Genomic DNA, 26,854 nt, shown 5'->3' on the forward strand with positions numbered 1-26,854 from the left:
TCATAACAAGATAAATATGTTCTCCATAAGGGGGCGCTATTGGTACTTGAATAGCTTTTGGTGCGTTGCCTTAGTGACACTGTAGCGGTGTCCCAATTCAGGTGTTGCATCTCTCAGAAGCTGCATTCGAATATCGATTGCGTCATGGGGTGCGACCAGGCTGTCCTATTTTGAAGGATCCTTCGCACGCAGCCGAGAAACACGTCCTCCTTTTCCAACGGATGGATCCTTAATCAGCCAACATTTCCTGAGAGCAACTGAATAGCCAACTACAGTCCCCAAGGTTGTCAGGCGACAGGAGCGGCGTTTTGCAACACAGCGGTAAGGGCAGGAACGCAACTGCTCTGACACAAACAGGAAATCAGCCATAGATCACACAGTCTCATTTCAGGTCTGCCTTCGTAGTCTACGCAGCCTTCGAAGACTATTCCTTCATATACTGCAAGGATGCTGCCCTTGAATTGGGAGACAGCTCTACCATTTTTGCAAACAACAAACTGTTCAAGTAACTTCAATAAGGAATTGAAAGGACTGATAGTTGCTGAACAGGTTGCCAAAATGCAGTTTCAATAAACCTACACTCTACACTGTACTACAGAGGGGAGGGGTCAGCAAACCATGCACATCTGACAAGTTTTTTTTTTTTTTTAAATGATAGGACCGAATCGAAATCGAAATGATCACATGATGAGTTTCACTCTGAATTCTGAAAGAGAGCATACTGATCAAACCCTATCGGCAACACAATCAATAACAAGTAAGTAATCAAGATCGGTGACCAATAGCCAACATAAATGTCAGGTGCCTAAACAGGACATTCCCCAAACTCCTCAACCACTAAGACCATTATGTACAGGCTCTAAACAAGCACATGAATGTATTTTAAAATGCCTGGCAACCCAAAACAGAAAACCTTATCTTAAATGCATAGCTCTGGGTCCCAGAAGCGTATGAAGACGAAGGGCTACGGAGATAAATCCGCTTTTCAGCTAACCAATAAAAAGCATTTCAGCACCATAGACAGCAGCTTGTATGTGTACAATTCTCTGCCACGTTCCATAAAAACAAACCAAAATCAACATTTGCTCTGAGCAGCCTCTCAGTAAAATCTCTCAGTTCTGTCTTATAACAATATTCTGATATATCCTGATCTACAAATATCAGAATAAATTATCAAAATAATAACTGGAGAGACTGTTTTTATTGACATGTATGAAAGGAAAAAAAACTGCTTAACAACTGTATTTTTAACTCAGAGTCATAACGATGACTTTAACAGCCTCAAACCCTAATACATCTTCACAGACAATTTATGATAAAATATGGAGGAAAACTGATGACATTTAAAACAGAAACAGAAAACTGAAATATGAACAAAAAATAATCCTCAGTAGTAGTTTTTGAAGCGTCTTGACAACAGCAGCAGTAGTCCTGCTCCCAGCAGACCCAGTGTAAGATTTTTCAGAACTTGCCTCCTTTTGCTGTTGTGGGATTTGGGCAGAGGAGGCTGCAGGGAGCAGTCAGAGGGATCCATCTAAAAAGGCAGCATCACAAGGTTAAACAGTCACACTCAGGGCCATCTGTACGAGGCCTTACGTGCCAGATTTTAGGGTCAAACAGAACAAGTTCTATACATGTCCAAAAGGTTCAGAGAAGAGATCACTGCCTTGCACAAACAAGGGAAAATATATAGAAAGAGAATACTGAATGTTCCTAGAGATACAGCTGGAAACGGTATGTCTGGAAGAGGAAGAATGAAGCATATGCTAAAAAGAGAACCCTGCCTACAAAGAAGCATGACAGGGCTACTTTGTTTCCTTTGTGACCGGAAAACCTGCAGCGTGTGGAGGGCAAGATGGATTCAATCAAGTTACCGGAAATCACAGAAGAAAACGTTATGCCTTTTGTAAGGAAGCTGAAGCTTGGGGGTCATTGGACCTTGCAACAGGACAATGATCCCAAGCATACCACAAAGCCTGCCATAGCGTGGTTTTGGAAGTCGTCCTGGAAGATTCCGGAGTCCCGGGACTTGAACCTGACAGAAACTCTTTATTTAATATTATTCAACTGGAGGCCATGAGGAATGGACTAAGATTCCTCAGGAACACTGCCAGAAGCTGGTGTTCGGCTATGAATCACGTTTGCAGCAGGTCATAACAGCAAAGTTATGCTCTACTAAATACTAAAGACACTTGTTATGAAGGGGGTGAATAATGCTGATACGTAGTCATTAAAAGTTGTATTTTGTGTGGAATTTAGAGAAAGTACTGTTGTGTCGAGCCATTTAAATTGTTCATTTCTGAATGATGCAATAATCAAGATCTGTGGCCACTGATGCATCATCTTTTTTACTTATTTAGTATTATAAAGGGCATTAGATAAGACTTTTAAACCACACAATATGAAGCACTAAGATAATATATATTATATATTATAATAATAATTTAATACCTTAAATCAGGCATCACAATAAATGTTGTAACTACAGCTGGCTAATTCTAAATGGTATATACAGTATAACAGGTACTATATTTAATGCAATTTACATTAACATATTATATATGTACTCTACAGACTTTTTGGAAGTTATGGAAATTCTTGAAATGAATTTTTTTTTATTGGTTTTATGTAGTGAGAAAGAAGCCTGATAAAAAAAACAACTGAGCAATACAAAAATTAAGCAATGTTAGTTGTTACTATAAAAAAAATTGTATTAAATTTTAGCACATTAAATTTCCACAGCTTTATATATAATACATATGATAATGTAAAAAAAAATATTTTAGGTCACATCACGAACCACTTCTTCACTTGCTAGATCAACCCAGCAGCACCAGGTTCTGCAACAACCACCTCTACCTCAGGCTGGTTTTCCTATCCCACTGTGGCGAGATTGATGAGATCTGTAGAAATGCTCTATAGTCTTCCTGGGGAGCGCTAGCAGATAAGATAAACCACATCGGCTCGCATCTCCTCTCGGCACGCTGCCAGTCTATCCACATGGCCTGCATTTGCTGTCAGATTCCAGCCTGACACAGAGGGCATCCTGACTGCCCTCTACCAGCGCCCACCCTTCATGCTCCCCTTCTCTACAGAAGACTCTGCACTGCTTCTGAGTTATGAGCTGTGAAGGCTTCTGCTGTCAGCCTCTGTCCTCGGGGGATTCTCCATGCAAAGCTAATGCACAAAGAAATGTGGAAGTTACTGACCTTGCTGAGGAGGTCCCGGAGACAGGTCACTTCTTTTTGGAGGTCTCCAGTCTGAGCCACTAGCTCTGTGCAAATGACCTGAGCCTCCTTCTTTGGATCCCATGTCAGAACAAGCTGTCAAGCCAAAAAGAACACAGAAATACTAGACTGATGGATAGTTTTCACCCACAAACAGAAAACTATCAAAATCTACAAGAGAACATTGTTTTAGCCAGAAGTATCATTACAAAGATATTTTATAAAAGCACTGTTCAGCAGTGAAACTAAGTACAGGACAACTTAACTAAATTGGAACGCAGATTTGTCTGATATAGGCTGTAGAAAAAAATGAGGTTTATCATTTAAAATAAATTACAAAAATGTATCAGATCCAAATCACCAAAGGCAGAGAATTGCTTGATTATTTTTAACATTATTGAAACATTGAATCTTAGAATATTATTGTGATTTAACACCAATGGACACAATTTCCAAATAAACAGACGTTTGCTGTTTTTGACAAATTCACAATGAATTACAAAGTCTAGGTGGTTCTTTTTACAACCCTGTTATTTTCCTTCTTTGGCTCATGGACAAAAATGCTCATCCGGGGCATAGCACAGCACAGCCAGGCCTAGCCCAACATTATTAGGCAGACAAAAGTATTGGGACACCAGCTCATTAATTAGTTCTTCTGAAATAAAGGGTATTAAAAAGAGTTTATTCTGCTTTTGTTGTAGAGTGACTGTCTCTACTGACCGGAAAAGGCTTTTGGAGCACTGCTGTGAGGATCTGGATATATAGTGTGAATTTTAACAGCGTTTGAACTTTAAGGTATGTCACTGCCATGTACCAAACTCATTATTGTTATATTATTATTATTATTATTATTATAAATACTGTTCTCAATTCTAGGACACATTAGATCAGAGAACTGTAATAACATCTATCTCAAGGATTGTTTTAGCACTGGATAGCTAGCCTGTTAGCATTCGCATAAGCTACTCCAGTTACAAAGATTAACTACATCATCTTAGCTTTTTCAACAGTGATTATGAAGCTACATTCATGCACCTTTGGAAGGCTTATGCTTGTTCCCGTTCTTGCTGTACTTTCACTTGGCTGAAAGCTATGACTGTGGACTGCATGCTGTCTGGATGGCAGAACAGCTCAGAGACATTTATTTGGAAATAAAACGATAGCTCGGTACGTTACACTTACGTAGTCATCAACAGCACATCTGTTTCCAGCAGACAGACCTTGATATACAGTGGTCACTTAAAAACTAAGGTGGATAGTGCGTAATTCTATGGAAATATCATACGTTTTAAATGCCCATGAGTGTTAGTTGATCGAAGGGTAAAACAGAGCTTGTGTGAGTGTAAGCACACCTCAGAGGGGCTGCGGGGGAACCTGCTGATGACATCCTGCACCGTCTCAGTTAGGTAACAGCACTGCTGCCTCAGGCTGATTAGAAAGTTATACAGCTCCTCACTCCTGAAGAACACAGCAAACACAAGTAACAAATAGCTTTTAGCAATAACTGGCATTAGTGAGTAAATGAGACTGGGATGAGACGGAGATCCAGAGATCATGGATGATGAGGTTTTATTGTATTTAAATCCATCACTAAGTACTATGAGGGAGACCTCATATACTTTACACACTCGCCTTCCTAGATGTTAATTAAACAGTGCGCATATGCAAATATTTGAATCACTGATGAACAGCATCATTCTTTCTGCGACAGAATTCTTGAAGCACTTCTTCCATCACTTACCATGTCAAACCCCTGTAATGGCTGACAGAAACCCAGAGAGACGTTGATAGCGTTATCTTAACAGAGCATTTCCCCAAGCAGCCGTTTTCTTCTCCTAACACTCTGTCAGAGGCTGTGGTAAACACTGTCAGACTCTGTGGAGTTACTATCTCCCACAAGACGGAGAGATGGGCTCAGAACGTTGCTTTGTTAGTTTTTCTTTGACCGAATGAGTGATAGGCTCTCGCAGGACGACTAAGTGCTGGGGTAAGAGCCACCGTCCCAACAGGCACCATACACACACACACACACTCCTCTTACAGTCAGGGCACGTGTATTGAGGGGGCTAAATGTTCCACAATTCCAACTAACTAACTACTGTTGCACAATTTTATATTTTCCACCTAATCACAAGGAAGGTTGGGTAAGAATAATACGTTTCTAGTATTAAATACTGTAAATTACTGCAAGGAAGCAACTTCTTTATACAGGTAATGTATGAAGTTATGAACTTGAAAGGGTGGAGTATGTGTTTACATACATCCCATTAGCCAGGAAACCATGCCTTGCCATGAATTTCCGAGTAACTCTATAGCCCTTTACTGTGTGTTTACAGACTACCTCTCAAGAGAGGATTTAAATGTAGAATTTAGTGCCTGTCCCTCTGCCCTTACTGTACACCCTCAGGTTTGAATAAAGAAAATCACAGATTGATTAGTCTCATTAAGTGAAGACATGGCAGTTGGGCCAACTGCTCACAACCATCAGTCAAAACATGGAGCAAGAAGAAATCGCCCTCGCTCATTCCTCACTTTACAAATCATTACTAGAGCTTAAACCATTAAGACAGCCTTGTGGAGAACCTTGTGAAGACACTGTGTCATCCCACTTCAAACAATGAGGATCTGACTTGATGCTATGAAGGCAAGTCTATGGGGAAATTTCCCTTGGAGACTAAAGTGAGCAACTGAGAACATGTTTACACCTGGCATAAACGTGCGCTTTGTGTCTGGATATATATATATATATATACACACACACACACACACACACACACACATATATATATATATATGGCAATACTTATATTATATATATATATATTTTTTTTTTTTGGTTTGTTTGTTTTTGTTTCAAAACCCAAGGGTTTCTTATCAAAATTATTTTGCTCCAGGAGACTGTGAACATGGTGGTACAATATGTACAATATGTACCATGTACACTGTGGTGGAACGATATATGGTTCTGACATTCACGTAACAGCTCCATCAGAAAATGCAACAGACTATTTAAACTGCATAGGAGTTTAAATAACTCTAATACTGCTATTAGTTACTGATAAATAAGCACAGGCACGAGTGTGCACACATGCACAGACATAGAGTGAAGGGGCGAGAAACAGAGAAGTCTAGATTCACAGCAATAATTGCTTTTTTTTTCCTCTCAACACAAACATTACTGCTTGCCTGACTGTATCTGATCACAGAAAGGCATTCAGTTTACACTTGTAATAAATGTGGACAAGATCCCTTTGAACTGTGGTTTGAGTGATCTGATTGTAATCCGATCACAATGCGTCTTCGGAGTGTTTACACCTGGCTTTTTATGCCGAAAAGTGAAATCTGAACCTGATCCAATTGCCAAAAACGCATGTTAATGCCAGGTGTAAACAGGTGTTGAGTGTTTTGTATTAGATGCAGTTCATAAACATTGTTAAATACAAAAAAAAAACAAGTTAAGCAATCCTAGTCATAATTTATGACCTGTGTCTTACCCACTATCTATATTGTCAAGCTGTGCCAAGGTGTCCACATCCACTTTGTCAAGGTGGATATCTTGAATAGCACTGAGAACCTTCTTTTGGTCCTCAGGGTCTGTAACTCCAATCTATGCAAAAACAAGAAAAAGAGGATTGGTGTATACCTTTGTTGTCACTGTGTCACTTTTTTTGACATAATTGAAAAAGTTGGCAGCTGTTCTTTACATTGTGTCCAAATTTCTTGATGAATGGACCAATAGCAATGCTCCTTGGAATAAACTTCAATTGAAAGTTCTCCTGTAAAATTGACATTTTTGAGATGCAAGGATTTTGCTTGACAGTGACGATATATAGACCTCTTTCTTTTCAGGACAGGTTTCTCAATAACCACCACACAATGACTAGGCTACTCTGACAACCCACTGGGCTAGCTTTCGTTCGGAAATGCAGATTAACTCAGATGACAGCTCCCTTTTTAGACTTCCCAAGAGTCATATGAAGGGTAAGCAGGGAAAGCATATTGCAACATCCTCTAGAGGCCTTATGATTATAGTGGCTGCCTCAACCACCACCATTACTGCAACACTCCATCAATCATTAAGCCCGCATAACAGCAGATCTTAGCATTGGATTCTCCCCAGACACTTCCAAAACCACTGAGCCATTGCTGCTTGGGGTAGTTCATGGAATGTTATCAAGGTGTGGCATAAAACATTTATTTGGGAGACCACCCACACATCTGACACCCTACCAGAGTTTGCCTTGCTTTAAGCAAGCTTTTTGTGTTTAATTGCTTGTATTTTTAGATTGCATTTTGTCAACTGTGGAATTCACTGAAAGATTACCTTTTCTAAGTCTGCCTTTTCCATCGTCAACAAGTAGCTCCAGGTGATGTCATTTTCCTAATAAATGTTTAGAAAATGAGAACACATTAAATTCATACTGTGTAGGAACTGTGATTTCCGGCGTATCTACATGATCCACACACAGGCTTATTTGTCCTAAGCAATAAGCATATTAAGAAAAATAAAATGCAGTTAATTGGTATCATCTGTAATACCTTTCTGTTATCTGTAATCTTTTGAACATTAAAAAAGGCACTAAGACTCTCTAGGCCAACGTAGTGAAGAGTCTACTCACCATCATGACATCGGAGAGGTACTCCAGGTTTAGCCCATGAAGCAGAAGTTCAATATCACAAAGTTTAGCAGAACTGCAAGAAGCACAACACTTTCACCATCTCAGTGTTAGTCCATCAAGTGTCACCTTTTCCCCAGCACCACTAGGGGGCATCAGAGCTTTAGTCACAGTGTGCTAGAACTAAACGTGACCGTACCTCTCCTTTGAGACAGACGGGGGTTCAGGGTTGCGGTTGAGGAATTTGAACACTGTTTCTGCTTTGGACGGCAGCCCACCGTTGTCAGTAGAGGCTCCTGAGGAGTTAAGAATCCTGAAGATCTGCTGAAATATGGATTTGATATTAGTCAACAGTCTTTGGGCTTGAAAAATAATAGTTATGTTGCCAGCCAAGAAAAAAACCCAACAATTCTACAAATACATTTATGTTCTAATGCTTGGAATCACTGCTTTCAGTAAAACTAAATTTTTGCAGATATTTATAGAACATTATTATACTTCATGCAGCTTTTCCACACATGTAAGATAATTAGTAGGAAGTTGAAAATGATGATTGAGAAAGCTAAATCAGAATTAAGTTGTAAAAAGTAAAAAAATCAAAGAATAGCCCCACCAGTTTAAACGGAAGTCTCCCCGTGAAATACCTTCCAATGAATACATTAAAGTATTTTATTCTACATTGTCAAACGTGGTTAAAACAACTACTTCATGTGGTACAAAGAAGGGAATTTGGGTTTATTCAACTCAATTAAAAACTTTGAATGAACCATAGATTGATTTTAGTTGAAGATCCATTATTTGAGGTATTTATTACACTTGAATAAAATAAACTCTTACACACTCTTAAACACTTAAATTGCTAGTCACCACACAAAGTACTTTTTAGATTGAACAGAAAAACCAAGTTTTTACAGTTAAAGTTAAAAGTGGACAAAACAGCAACAACTAAAATGACATTATACATCAACGATAGTCCTCAAACCCCAGTTTTAAACAGTACAATTAATACAGTATTCATGCTTCTAGTGTTGGATGGAGATACTCGTATTATAAACAAGGGCTGCTAGGTTTTAAGTCCCACTTGACAGATGAGGTGAGGTAAGGCCTTAGGCCACAGGTCAAATACCTGAGGATGTTTCAGCGCTTTGGCCAGGTCAGCTGCTGTCTCGCCTGCCTTGGTTTTGATGGACTTGTCAGCTCCGAGTTGAAGCAGTTTTAGAACTGCTTCTTCGTGTCCGTACTGCACAGCAAACATGAGGGCCTGATTTAAACCCACACACACAAAAAAAGAAAAATATATATATGGGTTACTAGAGAAACTTTGTGGTTCTTGTACATCATAAATGTCAGTTAATTACGTTTACACAGAACAGACTAGAGACGCAGGCCTTAAAAATGTTTAAATCAAGAAAAAAATTAGAATAGCTAGTTCTACAAAAGCACCAACAAATAGGGTGTCTGATTTATGTATTAAATCCACTTTGCTTTGAGGTACAATATGATGTTACCTTTGGCCACAGTGATGCCACATTCCACACCCGTGCCAAGCTGTCCTTATATTAACCTCTCAAGTTCTAGCATGCATCCAACAGTTCTAGAAAGGTCTTATTTTACCAGCGGGTCTGATAAAGCCATGAGGTAACGCTTGCAAATCTTTCAAATGCTAACTAGATAACACCCGTTTGTGTGAGGAAATGCATTACTGGAGTTTGACGTACCGTGTGGCCACTATCATCCTGAGAGTCCAGCTCCGCTCCGTGGGATACCAGCAGATTGATCACCTGACAGTAGCCGTCCCTGGCAGCCAGCATCAGACATGTCATGCGGCTCCTGGGCAAGGGCGAAAAGCACACATTTGGGCACATTAGGCATCCATGTGGAAGAGGCAGCCAGGGCAGAATGACTGTCTCAGATTTGACCCCTGCTGAGTCTGCCAGTTCCCACATTAGGTATGGGCGCCAATGTTTAATTAAACAGAGTGAATAATTAGTTCTGATTAATTTGATTTAGTACAGTGTGTGTGAAATATTTAATAAAGGTAATTTGTATTTTTGTTTATTTTTTAAATAATAAACGTGCCACAACTGGTCCATTCCAACTTTTGGTATCATTAGATTTTTATTATCCATAATATACATCTCTCTCTCTTAACAGACCACTTAATAAACTAGAAAAATAATTCTTAAGTGGTTGTTACGGTGTGGTCAATTTTCTGTCAAATCTATGCCGTACCATACGTGTATCCACATACTCTCAATCGCAGCCAGATGCGCACTTTCCCAGATATGTAAATACAAGTAGCTGACCACAACAACTGTGACTGGTCCACTTGGTAGCAGCCATCACCACCACTTTTGATATCATCAAATCAAATCATCAAATCTAAATCTGCACGTCCCTATCCATCTCTCTCCAGTGGACAAACATGCACAGAAATTCATGCACAGAACTCTTCTCTCCTCTGATGTCTTCTCTCCCTTTTGTTGCAGAAAGTTTGTTAAAGATAAACAACAGCTATTTTGCTCCAACTCCAACATTTCATTTGTAATATGCTAAGAGAGTCAACACATTAGGAAGCCCTCTTTCCAGACTAGTGTTCTGGCCGCAGAGCGATGCAGATGCATCTATGCACAAGTATAAACGCTCAAAACGGCATAGGCTACACCATAGACTGATAAGAAAGAAGAAGAAATCGGCCTTCAATGGTTGCTAGATGATTGCAATAGTGTTGCAGGTGGTTGGCCAAGTGTTTCCGAGTGGTTTCTGTGTTTCCCTTTCATGTAGTATTATTGCACAAAAAGGGTGCACAAACTTTTGCACCCCCTTCATTCCCAATTGAGACCAAGCAGTCTGGGAAAAACAGTGTCACACTCAAAAACTGCAGGACAAGCTAGCCGGCAAAAATCAATGAAGAGAAAAAGAAGAAGAACTTTGCAATGTGCAACAATAATATTATAATATTAATACATATTCAAGAAATAAACCATTTCATCTCTAGCTGTGGGTGTTTGTGAGCTCATTTTAATGACAAGTCACACAAATAGCACCCTCTGCTGGAGAAACTTCAGATTTTCCAAATACATGCAAAATAATATTTTGGGCTTTCCTTAAGCAAGTGTTTTTTGTCATTATAGCTGGGTGACGTAGGATTTGGCCATAGACGTCTGTGGCAAACCATGATGTTTCACATTCTAAGATCATTTTACAGTTTTACCTGATTTACCGGGACACTTAAGCAACAGGAAATATTGGGTTTCTTTCCTCAGATGGTATCTCAGAGTCTGGGAAAGCTACAATGAGGTGGTAAATTTACAGTGCCACAGCCTAGTGGCTTTTAAATTGCCATTATGATTCTTGAAATGTATAAATGCCATTATGACTCAAAATGAAATGTTTTAACAGTAAAAAGTGTACCACGTGTACATATTATTAGTAGTTAGGGCTCCACTATGACACTGTAAGATTTCTTTTCTGCAATATATATTGCAATATTTAAAAAAAGATCAAACAGATTTCATCAGAAGTCAATAATCCAAATATCTTATTTTAATTAATAACGCATGCCATGTATCCAAGATTGAAGTTAAACATATGATATTGTGCAAATATAATCTGCCTCTGCCAGATATATCATGGGAAATTAGAAAAGTGCAGATCCTTTTGCATCAAGTAGCAAAACGTGTTTGATTCAATTTTACATTGCATGTCTTGCGTGCCCACACTGTGATGGCGATGCTAAAACAATATATTGTGCAGCCCTAGTTTTAGTGTTACTCAGCAAGCTCTTTGACATGAATTTAAGTCTCCCAAGTTCTCTTTTCAAAAATGCTCTCACTTCTGTACAATTAATTCAGTGACAAACACTACAAACACCACATAAATGCAACCATACATCCTAAACACCTGTATACAATGCAGGACAACCATCACATTTTCTGTACTAGAGCAAGTCAGTGCTACAGTTTGTGATGAATTGTTTAATTTTTTTTCCCCCCTAACAGAAAAAGGTACAACTTTCTGGGCTTTTCTTGGCACACAGAGTTCCATCACTGGGAAACTATAAAGGAATTCTGGGTCTTTGTGTTTGTGTGGTCACTGAAGTCAGTAAGTGATTAATATTTATGGGACTACAACAAAAAGCAGAACCTCTCATCAAACATTACACAGCATGGTGAGGACTCTGTGAGGCGTGTCTGTGTGTAATGTAGCTTGGGTCTATGGGAATGTCCTTAAGTCATTCATCACATTAACTGACATTTCCCCAGAGAAGAGGCGCACAAACCTCAGACCAGAGCCCTAAAAAGTCATGTGCAGGAGAGCAAGGGCACCATTATTCCTCAACATGACACTATCTCGCAGCTAGGTACGCACTTCCTTCTTAGTGACAAATGGGGTGACAAAGGTGTGATGGTTTCGATGCACTTTTTCCCAGGCTGAGAGGCAAACAATCAGGAACTCAGCGGAATCGATACAACCAAATCCTGTACAAGGCAAACGCGGTACCAACAAATTTTCACCTCTTGGCGACTTACATGACACAGGTGGATTAGGGAGAATATGAATGACTCACTCATGGTCCAGGTTAAATGGATCTTTACATGATGTGATTACAATGGAAATCATATCCTTGTTCATTAGAATTACCTTAAGAGTCACTCGCTTGTGTGGGTGGATAATCAAAAGACTGGAACAATGTGCTATGACCTCAAAGTCCATTAATTTTCAACAAAGGGTTTTAGAGACCATTTAGATTAGTCTGAGAATCAATTGTGTGTAATGTCAATGAAGCGCCATTTTGGATGTGCAGCGAGCAGTTCAGTTAAAAAAAAAAAAGAAAAAAGAAAAAAAAAGGGGCAAACTCAAACTTTCTTTTCTAATCTTTGGTAGCATTAAAAACAATAAACCTGAGGAAGCAAAAGCAAAGTCAGAGGATACCATACTGAGGCAATCTCTGTAAGGATGTTAGGGACTGTAATTTGGATAATTGGTCAGCTACTAACAACGCTGATCCAAACTGCCTGATTGCAAAACGTTAAAAAGCAGACTCTGCAGCTTGTTTATGGTATATGTGCATACACATGTGAACAGTTCTAAAACTAGACTATAAAGCCCACAGACATTTCATGGATGCAGGATGTGTTTATATTTCGACTGAAGGACTGCGACAACACAATCCTAACAGTGAAGATAAGCTGGCTGTAATTAAAGAAACTCTGATCTTGGCATAGCGGCCAAGAAAACTACATTCAATTTTCCTCTCATTAAATGAAGACATTACAAATATAGAACAACTTTAGGCTCTAGTGATGATGATGATATAGCCCTAGAGTAAAATCAAGAACAAATGTTCTACTTTACATGAATAAATAAAATGAATAAATAAAATAAATAAACTAAAGCATCTCATCATCATGAAACAAACCAACATCTTACATAGTTCTAAAGTAACACAGAAAGTGGATTGAATAATATTTACAGACCAGATTAAGCGGTTTCAGCTGCCCTGCCTGTCTGGGTTTCTGCTTCCTACTGTGGCTAATCCAAAATGACACATGAATGTAATGCTAACCTTAGCTACTTTAGAAGACAAAAGAACAGCACAGGACATCATCATCATCATCACAAACGATCATATGGTTTCACCTATAAAAGAAAGCAAACAAAAAGTAAGTAATACGAGTTAACAAAACAGCCTTGACCACAGAGTATGTCAAAAATGGCTCTTAACCATATTTAGTATTAATCCTTGGCAACACAAAGGAATGTGATATACAATGTCATTTCATGATGGCAAAAAAAGCATTGGATTTTTTGCCTCCAGGCTAGGTTGTACACTCGTACTACTCTAGAAGGCACATTGCATATGAACAGGCAGAACTGAAGATCTTACCAAGAGATACAAAGGTATCAAAGAAATACCACATTGAAACAGCTGTACTAACATCAAATATAGCATGGAATCAGTCTGACAGCACAGGCTTGTGAAAACAGTTGTTCTGCAACTTGTCTAACTACACTGCAGTGACAAATGTATTTTGAATATTGTAGGATCCCTTACTATTGTGTGTTAGCACATGTTGAAGTGGGTCTAAAGGTTAGAGGTATGGGCTTGGGACCAAATGATCACTGGTTTGATCCCAAAGAAACCGGTAGGAAGAAGGTGAAGGGATTGAAGGAACCGCATTTTCTCCCCCCTTAACAGTCACAACTGAGGTGCCCTTAAGCAAGGCACCTTACACTAAAATGGCTATAAAGGATGATTTTAATGTTGATGTCTAACTATCATTAATGTGTTCGAATACCCAGTAATTCAGTAGTGTAAAACACCCACCCTTGTTTGTCTGTTCAATGTTCACTCCATGACTAAGGAGAAGTCTAAATGATATTCTACTTTAACTATAACTAACAAAGCTGTTATTTAGTGACTGATTTAGCGACCAAATAACACTTCGGCCACGTTTCCCTTTATTTATTATCCTTTCCTTGTTGTTGGTGGCAATTGTGGAATCTGTAAGCAGTCTATGTCCATCAACTTCTATGTCTTGTGAAGGTGCTGCAGGGGTTGTATAGGTGCCAAAATGGATGCATGGTTCATGTGGTATGAATTCAACATCAGGTCAATTATATTAGCAAAATAAATTGAAAGAATAAGTGCCCATAAATTATAACACTGAGACAATATTGGCGTTCTCCCCGAATTCAATGCTGCATCCTGGATTATTTATTAAACGCCTTTGCAAATATGCCAAATTAGTAAGATTTTTTTGTATGAGAAAACTCAATGTTATCAGCTGAACTTTAATCTAAACGTTTCCTGGAGCTGTTTTTATCACTTGCTCTTCCCTCTGCAGAGAAACAACAGGTGAAGTAAGATGACGCTGCAATTAAACATTACTCAATCTACGGTAGACAAAGAGCAAGACAGAAAATCAAACACACAAGTCACTACATACGAATATTCACATAACTAAATCCAGCTACTTGCACCCACTGCTGACAAAGGCCCACTCAAATACACACATACAGTTTGCATAATCTGGAGGGGCTGCACATGAGCCTGAGAATTGGGCTGTAAAACAGTGGAACTGTGTTTTCTGGAGTGATAGTGCTCCATTCGGAGTGGCATTTGAGATCCAGTAATGTTCTGAAAAGCCTTCTCCAAAGAGCAGGGACAATAGCACTGTCATACTGCAGCACAGCTCATTTTTATTTCTCTTAATGTCTAAATAATAATACAGTGAGTCAACATAGAGCACATTCCCATAGACTGTTTTTACCTTCAGTCACACAACATTTTATACCTTTGGAAAATAAATCAGATCATTTCTACTCTGTATTTTTAAATGGCACATTTAAAACACTACTTTTGGTCATCATACTGTAGCCCATTCACATGTTCCAATGCATCACTAATAAGCACTTAATAAGCTCCGTAGTGCAAAAACAGTTCAAAAATAATTTCATTAAAACAAATGCTGAAATCATTAATAACAGCAGGGACTAGCAAAGATTTCACAAGCAAACACATTGATTGCCTTACAATTTTTACCCAGGTTAAAGGCTAATCACAAAGATCTCTGTAGTTGCATGCAAGGGCCCAGTACAGTATTAAAAGAAGTCTTTCATTCTGGGTTGTAAAGAATGTTATGTAATGTGTGAGCAAATGTGGAGAGAAGGGTACATCTTTTTGCTACCAATGTGAGATAGAGTTCTGGGTAAATATAAAATCAATGCACACAGATAGCCTTATCCTTAATAGTCTAATAACCTAACACGCATAAAATACCAGTCACTGATGTCAGAACATCACAGAAAAACAAATTTTACAATACCTTAGGAATTATTATTTTTTCAATCTGATCAAGCTGGAGTGAATAACAAAAAGAGGTAATGGGATATTTCAAAACAAAACAAAAAAACAACATCATTAAATACAACAAAATTGACCTAAATAACTAATATCTGAGTAAACATAAAATGAAGGCACACAGATAACCATATCCTTAATAACCTAATAACCTGGTCATAAAATGCCAGTTGTTAAGGGCCAAGTTGCCTGTTTTCATGGTGACTGCAACTTCAGCTTTTCCTGGATTTGTCACCAGGAAGCATAAAAATAAAAAACACATTTGATAGGGGTAGAGCCTATAAGTGGGCAATATCATAGAAATACATTTTACAATAATTCAGTACTTAAAAAAGTGTAACTGCCTAGCTATTATACTGCCTAGCTATTCAAATATACATACAGCACACTTAATATTTGGTTAAATGTCCCTTTGCAAGTTGCACCGTTCCCAGATACTATTGGTAGCCATCAACAAGCACAGCAAAATTTTGGTTGGATATGTGACCAAACCCTTTGGTTTCCAAACATGGACCAGACTTTTAAGCACAATCCATATACTGTATTTCAAAAGGTTTGATGTCTGGAGTTATGGAGTGAAGATCATTCTAAAAACTTAATGTTAGCCTTCTTTATCCATGCCACAACCACTCTTAATGAGTCTGTGGGGTCACTATCCTGTCAGAACGCCCAATTTTGGTGTTGTAGGCCTCACTTTTACACCCTTAAATACATTTCTGGTCATTTTGGGCAAACATCCATCACTGTAGTTACACTGCTTAAGTGCCTGACTGCACTCCCCATCTTCATCTGGCCACATGTGGGCATTAAGAAGGGCATTTCCTGCATCATCCAATTGGAATCATGCCCTGCTAAGTCCATTTTGAATTAATAAATGCATTTGTTTTCTTATATTCCAAAATTATTAAATTATTAGAATACATTTCAAGATCAAACTGAAAAGAATGTACAATACAGAAATGTCCAACTTCTGACAAGTATGTTCATTTATATACTCAATACTTAGGGCTCCTTTACCTGCAAACTGCATCAATGTAGAGTGGCATGGAGGCAATTAGCTTGTGGCACTGCTGAGATGTTACTGAAGCCCAGGTTGCTTGGATAGTAGTCTTCAGCTCGTCTGTATTGCTGGACCGTGTTTTACCCCCTCATCTTCTTCTTGACTAAACACCATAGATTCTTTATGGGGTTAAGGGTCTGAATATTGCCTGGCCAATCAAGCACAGTACGATAATGTTCAGCAAACCATCTGGCAGTAGTTTTGGCACTGTGAGGCAAAAAAGGAATTCAGCAACTCCATACAGTTGGTCAGCAGTGCTCCAAAATCTCTTAGAAGGCTGTGTTGACTTTGGACTTGATAAAACGTAGACCAACAAGAGCAGATGACATAGCACCCCAAAACATCATAATCACTTCACAATGGATTTCAGATACCTTGGACTCTATGCCTCTCCATTCTTCCTCTAGAGTCTAGGACCTTAATTCCCAAATGAAAGGCAAATTTTACTTTCATTTATAAAGAGAACTTTGGAGCACTGAGCAACAGTCCAGTTTTTTTTTTCTCCCTAGCCCAGGTAAGATGCTTCTGACATTGTCTCTGGTTCAGGAGTGACTTGATATTAGGAATGTGGCAGCTGCAGCCCCTGTCTTGGAGACGTCTGTGTGTGGTGGAGCTTGATGCACCGACACCAGCCTCAGTCTAAATTCTTCAATTGATTTTTCTTGACAAGCCCCTCAAGACTGTGGTCATCCCTGTTGCTTGTGCAACTTTTCTTTCCACACTTTACCCTTACAGACAACTTTCCATTATTATTATGCTTTGATACAGTGCTCTGCCAACAGCCAGGATTTTCAGCAAGTACTTTCTCCTCCCTCTTGTGGAGGGTGTCTTCTGGACGACTTTCAAGGTAGCGGTCTTCCCCATGATGGTGGTTCCCCTGTGCTGAACTACACTGATACACAGTATATAATCTGTATTCTATAAACCTGAATTTACTTAAACTTAAAAATATTTGAGATAACGAACATAATTTGAGTTGTGTTGCAATGGCATGGAATTTTCATGGTATGATAGTCTCAGTTTTACAGAATTTTACAATTATTCCACTTATTATTATTATTATTGACCCTTAAAGGAATGGAAACGTTTTTTATCTTCTGATGATAAAACTGTCCTTCAGAAGACAATCTAGTCAGCTGTAGGCTTTATTTAAGCTTGAAGGTATCGATTTTGGAGCAGAGGCTTCTTTCTTACCACATCACACACCCCTAGTATCTCTTTTCCTTTTGCAAGAAGTGCATTTTAAATAAAATAAAGAGATTAATGATAAAGTATTACTACACTTACATTGTTGGTACGACCTTACATGGGAATGGTGCCAGCCTACCTACAATTCTGCAGACCTTTTCACTTAACCATAAGGTTTCTCTGGATCTGGTTGATGATGAATCATCATGTTTTCGGTTATTAGTACGTCATATCTTAAAACAGTCCAAAGGTTAAAGTTTTGTGAGCTCTTTTCCACAGATGTTGTACAGCCGAGTCCACGGACTCCACATTAAGGTGTCCTGTGCTATCTGGCATTAGGATGTTAGCAGTAGATCCCTTTAAAGTCCTGTAAGTTGTGAGGTGGGGCCTCCATGGATCTTATCAATGAGCCATCGGTGGCTATGACCCTGTCACTGGTTCACTTTTGGTAGGTACTATCCACTGTATGACTGTATGAACACCCCACAAGACCTGCTGTTTTGGATATGACCCAGTTGTTTTACCTTCATAGTTTGACCCTTCTAAGTAGGCCCACATCCTTAAGCTTAATGATTTTTGTGCTTTCAACAAATCAACTTCAAGAACTGACTGTTTACTTGCTGCCTAATACGTCCCAACCCTTGGCAGATGCCACTGCAGATAAAGATAACCAATGTTTTCACCTCGTCCATCAGTGGTGTTAAATGTTATGGCTAATTGGTGCATATGCTCTACAGTATTTTTTTAATGTACAAGAAATGTATCTGTACTAAATATGTTTTTTAATAAAGTGATAAATGGCATGCATTCATTAAATAACTTTTAAACAGAAATAACAGATACACGTCACTTCATTGACCCACAAGTGAAACATGTTTTTTCTCAATATTTCATCAGTTTCTTATGTACTTCCCTAGATGTGACTGTCCTGTAACCCATGTAGGACTCCCTGAACCTATAACCCATAATCACCTAGCATTTGACCTCATGCCTGCTTCAAATCCCCAGGCTTTCAGACCATCACGACTCTGGAAAACAAAAACCCCTACGGGAAATAATGCAGGCATGCAGCATGTCAGTTCTGTTGCAAGCACACTGCAATTTGTTTACCAGACTCTGTATGGAAATGCAGCTGTTGCAAAATGTCAGACAAGTGCACAGTCTTCAGAAAGCTGGGGAGAGGGGCAGTGTTTGACAACACCCATCACTTACCCACTTCCCTCTGGATCTTGTTACCGTTCTTTAAATATTTTGTCTGGACAGGATACAATCACTTTCTTACCAGCTGATTGAGAAACATGCCTGTTGACATTGGGTCATGTGCACAGCTTTAGAAGCAGATGATAAGCAGCTGGGGGCTAGCTTGAAAGATGCTTACTGTCCCCGGGTGCGATACAAGCACACCATCACCCCCTTGTTTCCAACATTATCTAACCGGCTTTTCTATTTGAAGGTTTGTTGGAGAGCTTACTTTAAGCTTATGTGACTAAAAGGTGGGTATTTTGGAAATGGAACACAACTGTTTTTACAATGTATTAGGTTATCAATAAGTTAATCCATATATGCATATCTTTCACACCAAATGCAACATTTGGTTTGTGAAAATGCACCCTTACTTTATCTCCATCTGTTAGATCTTTGCACACTTTTACAGGCAACATAAACTCCCTCGACCACTCAGTCCTTTTTGGCACTGGTGAGGCAACAACAAAGACCAGAACATTTTTAAGCAATGTCAAAATTATGTGGTGCTGCAGTTTATCTAAAACTATCTGCAGTATCTAAAACTGAATTAACTGATGTTCAAGCTGTGTGTTAAAGTACTTGTAAGGTTATATCTCCTTAACAAGATCAAAACACTGCTTACAGAGTCCAAATACTAAAATAAAACTTCCTTATCCTGTCTGCTTTCCTTGATTTTTCCTGATCTGTAGCTTATGGTCTTATTTGGCAGAGCTGAGCAGCAAGTGGAGCCATACCAGATCTGGCAAAAACCAGATAGGAAATGGAATTTTCCTTCCACTATTCAGGCCCACCTTTGGCCAACCCAATGACAACCAACTTCATACTTTTGAACACACAAACACACTACCTGTTGTAGATGTTTGGGTCAGCATTGCGACTCAGAAGTAGAGCTACACACTTGACGATTTTCTCCTCAGTGGTAGAGTTTGCTGTGCATGCCGCCATCAGCACAGTATAATCATCTGGATAAGGGGCAAAAAGAGACAGAGACATGATTATATTACTATTAAGAAAAAAAAGACAAAAAACATACATACACACATACATACATAAGATGCCTCCAGATAAGTGTATGGAATGATACAGCTCAACTGGACAGTGTAGGAACAGTGACGAAAGATTTAGTCACTAAGTGTAATGCTCATACATTAGAGTAATGCAATACATTATGTATGCAAAAAGAGAACAGTCAGTCCACATATACAGAGAATGACATTACAATAAGGCTGCAGTGTATAAACCCCTCAATACAAAGACAAATGGACATTTGAGAGTTCAGGTGTGTACAAATCACAGGCCTCAGATGAAAGCTGTACCATTCCACCCTGCCTAGACAAGACCATCCCTCAAAACTCACATCAGGGCAAGAAAGAGAGGCCAACTCACTCAATAAACACCATCCTAAAAGTGAAGTATGGTGGTGGCAGAATCATGTGCCATGCTGTGGGGGATGCTTTTCCTCAGTGGGAACTGGGAATTGTGTTAAAAGTGGAGTACAGATACATGGTGCAAAGGCAGGCATAAACTGCAAGGTAACCCGTTTCAGTCTGGTGAAGAAAAACGAAAGCTTGGGTGAAACTTCGTCTTTCCGTAGGACAGTGATCATATGCACAAAGTCACAGCAATAAGCCTGAACATCATTAAATATCAAAACAATATATTCTAACTAGCTGCTGACTGAGCAAATTTAACAGGAGCCATCTAGGCTTAACCGACAAAAGGACTACTGTAACAAGTCTCCGAAAATTTTTATCAGCGGTTACACACATCCTGCTGCCAGTTGAGTGCCAGTGAGCTGTTTTGATGGCACGCAGGTGACCATCAGCACATTAAGCAGATGGTATTAATGTTTTGGCTCATCTGTATACACACGCACCCACATCATGATTCCTGGTACAACTACAATTAGACCCATAAAAACCTTAAGCAAGCATTTAACAATAATAAAAAGGAGTATAATACCGTAATGCAACACAATTACTTTAGCAGTACTCTGCATCAAAGGGTTTTACAGTGTAGTGCCAACATCCCATTCCGAAGACTTCCCATTACTGTAAAATCTGATTAAGTCAATGTTTAAGACTTAGCCACGTGACTCCATATGGTAATTGAGACGCCGTGTTGATGTGTGGAAACAACAGTTGTGTTGCAGATTTATTTGCTGTGATTAGAGGTGGGTTTAGACTACAGGAGCACTGCTGGTTAAGGGTAGGATGCAGACTCAGTCTGGTTGCGTCTGCGGTGAAGCAGGAAAATAAATAAAGCGCCATTGTTGGGCCAACGCAATGACGCCAGCATCACGCTCTGTGTACTTGCGTTATCAATCACTTTTGCATTCTTTTCTCTCTAAGCAGAACACAGGCTAGGAAGCTAGGAAGCTAGGAAGCGGCGGCTGCTTTCACATTTAATTATTTCCTTCCAAAGCCTGCAGCTCCAGTCGACCCATCAACACCCCCCCCCCCACACTCTGCACACTGGACTGGGTGGAATTGTCTAAATGACTTCACTCACTCACTCTGCCTCCAACATCCTATTTCACAGAGACCTCCAGATGCATTCAATTTTTAAGAGAAACAGAAATGTGACGTGTAAACTGAAAACACACCCGTGGATTAATCGCATGTTTTCAATAGTTCCTCTTTTGCGTCACGGCCATTAAGTAATGTCAGATGAAGCACAGTGAAGAAAGCTCTGCTTGGTTGCCATCTTTTTGCTGACACATGGGCTAAAATTAAAAGAATATGCACACGCCTACTTCAACATAGAAAGTATTAATGAAAAGCAAGCTCTCGTCCCCTAAAGGATAAAGTCTCGCCGTGCTCCTGATGGGATATCGCAGGGTTCCTTCCTTGTGGCTGTTACAAAAATCCTATTATCTCCAACAACTCCAGAGAAAGGCTTGGAGTCACAGGAAGGCCATCTGGTGCAGTGCCAGGGTGACAGCACCATCATTCACTTCCCTCCTAAGACTTGGAAATTCATAAACATTTTTCAATGACAGCAAAAACTTGCTGTCAGTCACATTGTATGCATACTTGCTGATGAATGGTTCAACAGAAACAACCCAAAAATTAACAACCCAATCTCATAACTTCCATCACAGGTTAACAGTGAGGTTTTGGAGGTAGAAGGTTTATGTTCCAACAGCAAGGGTGTAGTATTTTTGGTGGTTTTGTGGGGCAACCACACAAACCTCTTGGTAAACATCTTGTGTTTCTTGTACTGTAGTGGAATTCAGAATTGCAGGACTACACCATACTTCAGTGCAGGAGCAGAACCTATGGCCCAGTGCCTCATCTCAATATTTTATAGTTTGGCTATTAACCTTTTCAACATCTTTTGTGTAGTTTTTAATTGAGGTGTTGGGCCTCAAAAAGGCAGAACCTGTGGTCTAAGTGAATATGACAAATAACCACGAATGACAACTCAATGCCAGATCCAGAGTCTCGGATATAAAACCAATTGCAAATCAAATCAAATAACAGTATAACCATGATGGTTAAGATATTGGCAAATTACGAAACCAGATCATGTATTGTCTTTCATGAGGGCCGAGTTATTAAACCATGGCTTTACTTTTTGGTATCAGTGCTGATAAAAAAATATATATATATATATCTGATAATGGTATTTTTTTGTGCAAAGTTTAAAGGTCAAGTGGAAGTAAGAAAGGATTGGTGTTCTGTTGTTTATGTTGACAAGTTCCATGACAGACAATATATTCTTTACTAGAAGTAACTTTTAAAAATACTAATAGTGAATTGCACAGTCCCAGCTTTCAATCGCTGTAATTGCTTAATCTTATTCAGCAATCCCAACACTGTACATGTAGGTGGGTCAGTAGTATCGAATCACAAAAACCTTCAATCCAATTGATTAAATTGGATATTATTGATCCCCCAAAAAATTGCAGTTTAAATTCTTTTTGACTGATACAATGAAAAACAGTGGGCATATGAGGACTGGCTGCATAAAACATATTCACAGAATTCTGTCAAAGAATCCTTAAGAATCACTGACTTCCTGTGCCAATTGTGGAATCTAAGCATCTTTCTTCTATATTACTTCTTTTTCACTCTCCTTCATCACCACTATTTTCATTATAGTCAAAACCTTTTTCATATTAATGTCCCTACTGGGCTACCACACTCAAGACTTCTGTTTCTATCCTCAAAACCAGCAGCTACACAAAACCTGTGGAGCTTTCAAGAGCCTTGAAGTCTCTTGGCCAACTGGAACATGAACATAGATTTCATCAGAACAAATCTAGAAAAAGTAGATATGATGAGTGTCGAGGTTTACCTCTGCTGAAGTTTGCACTCGCACCACGGTCCAGCAGCAGCTGGGCCAGTGCATGGTGGGCTACATTGACAGCACACATGAGTGGAGTCCATCCAAAGCCCAGCCTTGTCTCCACATCCATTCCTATAAAAAGAGACATGGAGAAGACAGCTCAGTCACAAAGTTACAGTTTATTCACAAACAGCCTGTTTTTAGATTTTCATTTCAATCAAGGAGGATCAATTGTTCCAAGACAAACTGAGAGACAAACTGATTAAACAAGTACAGTCAGGTGCTCCTGCTTATTTGAAATGAAAAATCACAGGCACACTGGTCTTTTGCAGATAAGAGAGAGTCCTTTTAAAACCCTAATAGCACTGTTTTGTTCCCTTCAGAAAACATAGATATTGGAACATGAAGGATTTTAATGCATTCAGTCATTATTGGTTAGTAAGGTCAGGTAGCGATGTTGGGATGATAAGTTCTAAATGTGGGGAAGCCCGTTCTATCGGTAATGCTTTATATAAAGCCATTTGTCTGTGGACAGATGAACATGTGTTTCAGCAATTGGGTGCACCTTAAAATAGTTTAACTAGAATATGTGGATATTTTTGGACATTGTAGTGAAACTGAAATACTAACCACTGTCCAAAGGTTCGCCATCACTGGCTGCAAAGGCTCTTCCTACCTGGAAGAGCCAGGAAGCTAGCACATGTACATGCTTTCTCTGAGCCATATGAAGCCAGCAATCTGCATCATTTTGAACCACCAGCAACACATGTTCATTAGACAGCTGAACACACTAGAAGGAGAACACTAACTCCCCGTTATTTTACATCAGCTAACAGACATGCTCGCAGCAGGACAGCTGAGAGTCCATGGACAGCTGTGGCATCACTCAGGATCGAACTCGCAATCTCCCGCTGACAAAGCCAACACTTAGACAGTTACACCACCAAGAGCCCAGTTACCAGGTTAAACAGGTCATAAAACAGCACCACATCTACTGTACATACAGGTCAGCAACAGCCGTGGAGAAAGCTAGTAATGAGGACACGTTTCTGATAAGCCAAGGTTCTCGGTGAACGTAATGACAGGTGGACTTTCAATCCACTAGGGCTACTTAGTAGATATTGGAACGCTGGTTTGAGGGGATCTGACTGCACTCAGCCATTAAAGCATAAGTTCTGGATACTGGAGAGCACATTCTACTGGTCAGGTTTATATTGTCTGTGTGGAGAGCTGAACACTTGTGTCAGCAATGGGTGCGACTTAAAGTACTTTAATTCTACTTAATTATGATAATACTCACCACTGTCCAGGAGTTGCTGGACGAGATCGACATCGCCTGCAGTGATGGCTCGTTTCAGTACACAAACGTTGTCATCACCAGGCAAAGTCGACCTGGACACCTGAAAGCAAAGCACACAGTGTCATGTTTGAAAAGCGTGCTAGAGTAAATGCTCTAACAGGGGGGTCCAAAGGGGTGCCTACCCAGCTGAGGGGCGCCAATCCACGTGAGAGTTAGCTAACCTGCTTGCCTGCTGTACCACATGTTTAGGACGTGTCAAATATTCCGTTAACCACTTAATACGAGACTCACTCATTAAACTACAGGGGATTTAACGTTATGAACTAATAAACGTAAAACAAACCGTACGTTTATAATGTTTTTATTGCAAATGTAATAAATTGTTGCTCTCATGCAAAAAAAATAACGTATTCCCAAAACGGCAGCTTTACTGGAGAAGGAAAAACTCTCAACTTTCTATGTTAGTCAATGGAAAAATATTTTATTCTACCTCATTTAGGAGCCTTTTTGGTCTTTTTTATCATGAAATATGGACGTAGTGTAAATAATAACTGCCAGACTCACATTTTGTGAGTGCAGATGACAAAAATAGAGATTTTTTTTGCGTGACAGCAAAGAAACACGTTCCCAGCACCACTCCAGTGTTATTAGTGAACTGGAAAATACGAAAATAAATTTAATGAACTAAAATTAATAAGTTAATTGTTTTTGCAAAATAAAGCATGACAATTGTTTAATAGTTTATATTTGTAGCTTTTAGTGGGAAACCAGAAAAAGTAGCTAGCTATAGCTAGCGCTAGCTAACCAGCCACCACAACGAACCCGGGATCAGCAGCCGTCCCGCTAAACGAGGGGAGTTCGTTAGCCAGCGCTCGCTAACTCGCTTCATATTCCGCTAGCTAACATGATGGATTCAAAAAACTAACTTTAAGTGTAACACAACCTCAAAATCTGGACACTTGCTACCACTGGAATATCCAATGTCCCATTCACCATCACTTCCATCACTCTCGTCACCCGCAGGAAAGCCGTAGTCGATCATATTTGGCGTGTTAACCTATCACGGGTCTCGTCCAAACTGAGCTGCGCCTCGCCTGGAGAGTGGCCGGTTCTAGTCGAAGGGAGGAGCCGGACAGTTTTACCGGCTGCACACCGCGAACCACGGTACAGCTCATGGTTGTAGTATTAATATTGAGAAATATCTTTCTAAGAAAATAAAAACGTGGCCAGTATGTGTGATCCAACTCATAATGGGCTCGATAATTAGCTACCTGATGTGCTGGATCAGGTGTGTTGAAGAGGGGGGCCGTTGAAACTGCAGGACAATGCGTAAGACCTACTGATGATAATACAGTGAACGGCGGGGCTGAATGCGTTTAAAATTAAGAAAATATCACAACTCAAATAAATGTTTATAAATCTGCCAAATGTGCTTTAAAGCACTAAGCAACATGTTAAAATGAGTCAGAAATGTTTGAAATACGTTTGAAATAAACAACTGACGCGATGCTGTCTAGAGTGTGGACTTCAGGGAGGCGTGGCTCTAGTGAGCAATAATCATGTATAGGACAGAACCTGCAACGCCCTGTTTTACCCTCTTATCTCCTCTATTAGTACATCATTCACTTGTTTGTAAAAGGTTATATAATACCCTGCATTGTCTGGCATTTAATTATTAGCTCCACTTATATATTTTTGGGTTTATGTTGCCAAAAACAGTCACAATTATGTTTTCTAGATAACTGTTTTCTAAAACATTGATTTTGTTACTGTGATATTAAGATTTATTTAAGTAAACGGTCATTGCGGGACCTGTTCAGAAAGCAGTCCTGACTAAAACAGTTCTTATAACTCTAGCAGGAATAGGCAGTGGTGGCTCAGCGGTTAGAGCACTGGGCTATCAATAACAGGGTTGTGGGTTCGATACCCGGACTTGGCATGCTGCCACTGTTTGGCCCTTGAGCAAGGCCTTCTCTGCTCCCTGGGTGCTGGTGTTGGCTGCCCACTGCTTTGGGTGTGTGTACTCACTGCCCCTGGTTCACTAGTGTGTGTGTGTTC

At 39.5% G+C, this 26,854-nt stretch overlaps 1 protein-coding gene across 1 annotated transcript; it reads right to left on the reverse strand.

Annotated features, from left to right (window-relative positions):
• Window positions 1-1,387: 1,387 nt before the first annotated feature.
• asz1 (ankyrin repeat, SAM and basic leucine zipper domain containing 1) lies at window positions 1,388-25,838 on the reverse strand. The gene is made up of 13 exons (XM_072695832.1): window positions 25,740-25,838; window positions 24,797-24,896; window positions 23,506-23,628; window positions 20,051-20,165; window positions 9,562-9,673; window positions 8,970-9,104; window positions 8,043-8,164; window positions 7,847-7,919; window positions 7,552-7,608; window positions 6,722-6,834; window positions 4,580-4,685; window positions 3,210-3,323; window positions 1,388-1,534 (listed from the first exon to the last, which is right to left on the reverse strand). The coding sequence occupies exons 1-13, from the start codon at window positions 25,836-25,838 to the stop codon at window positions 1,388-1,390; spliced, it is 1,416 nt and encodes a 471-aa protein (XP_072551933.1).
• Between the last annotated feature and the right edge of the window lie 1,016 nt (window positions 25,839-26,854).

Source organism: Salminus brasiliensis, chromosome 13, assembly GCF_030463535.1.
Source record: "Salminus brasiliensis chromosome 13, fSalBra1.hap2, whole genome shotgun sequence".
NCBI classification, from domain to species: domain Eukaryota; kingdom Metazoa; phylum Chordata; class Actinopteri; order Characiformes; family Bryconidae; genus Salminus; species Salminus brasiliensis.

What these genes read in the sequence shown, in the direction of transcription:
- asz1 (XM_072695832.1), bottom strand. Translation starts at nt 25,838, where the DNA reads ATGATCGACTACGGCTTTCCTGCGGGTGACGAGAGTGATGGAAGTGAT. An exon ending in GCAAGTGTCCAGATTTTGAG is followed by an intron (nt 24,897 to 25,739) that starts GTTGTGTTACAC and finishes CTTTGCTTTCAG; the next exon opens with GTGTCCAGGTCGACTTTGCC. An exon ending in CCGTCTGTCTCAAAGGAGAG is followed by an intron (nt 7,920 to 8,042) that starts GTACGGTCACGT and finishes TGCTTCTTGCAG; the next exon opens with TTCTGCTAAACTTTGTGATA.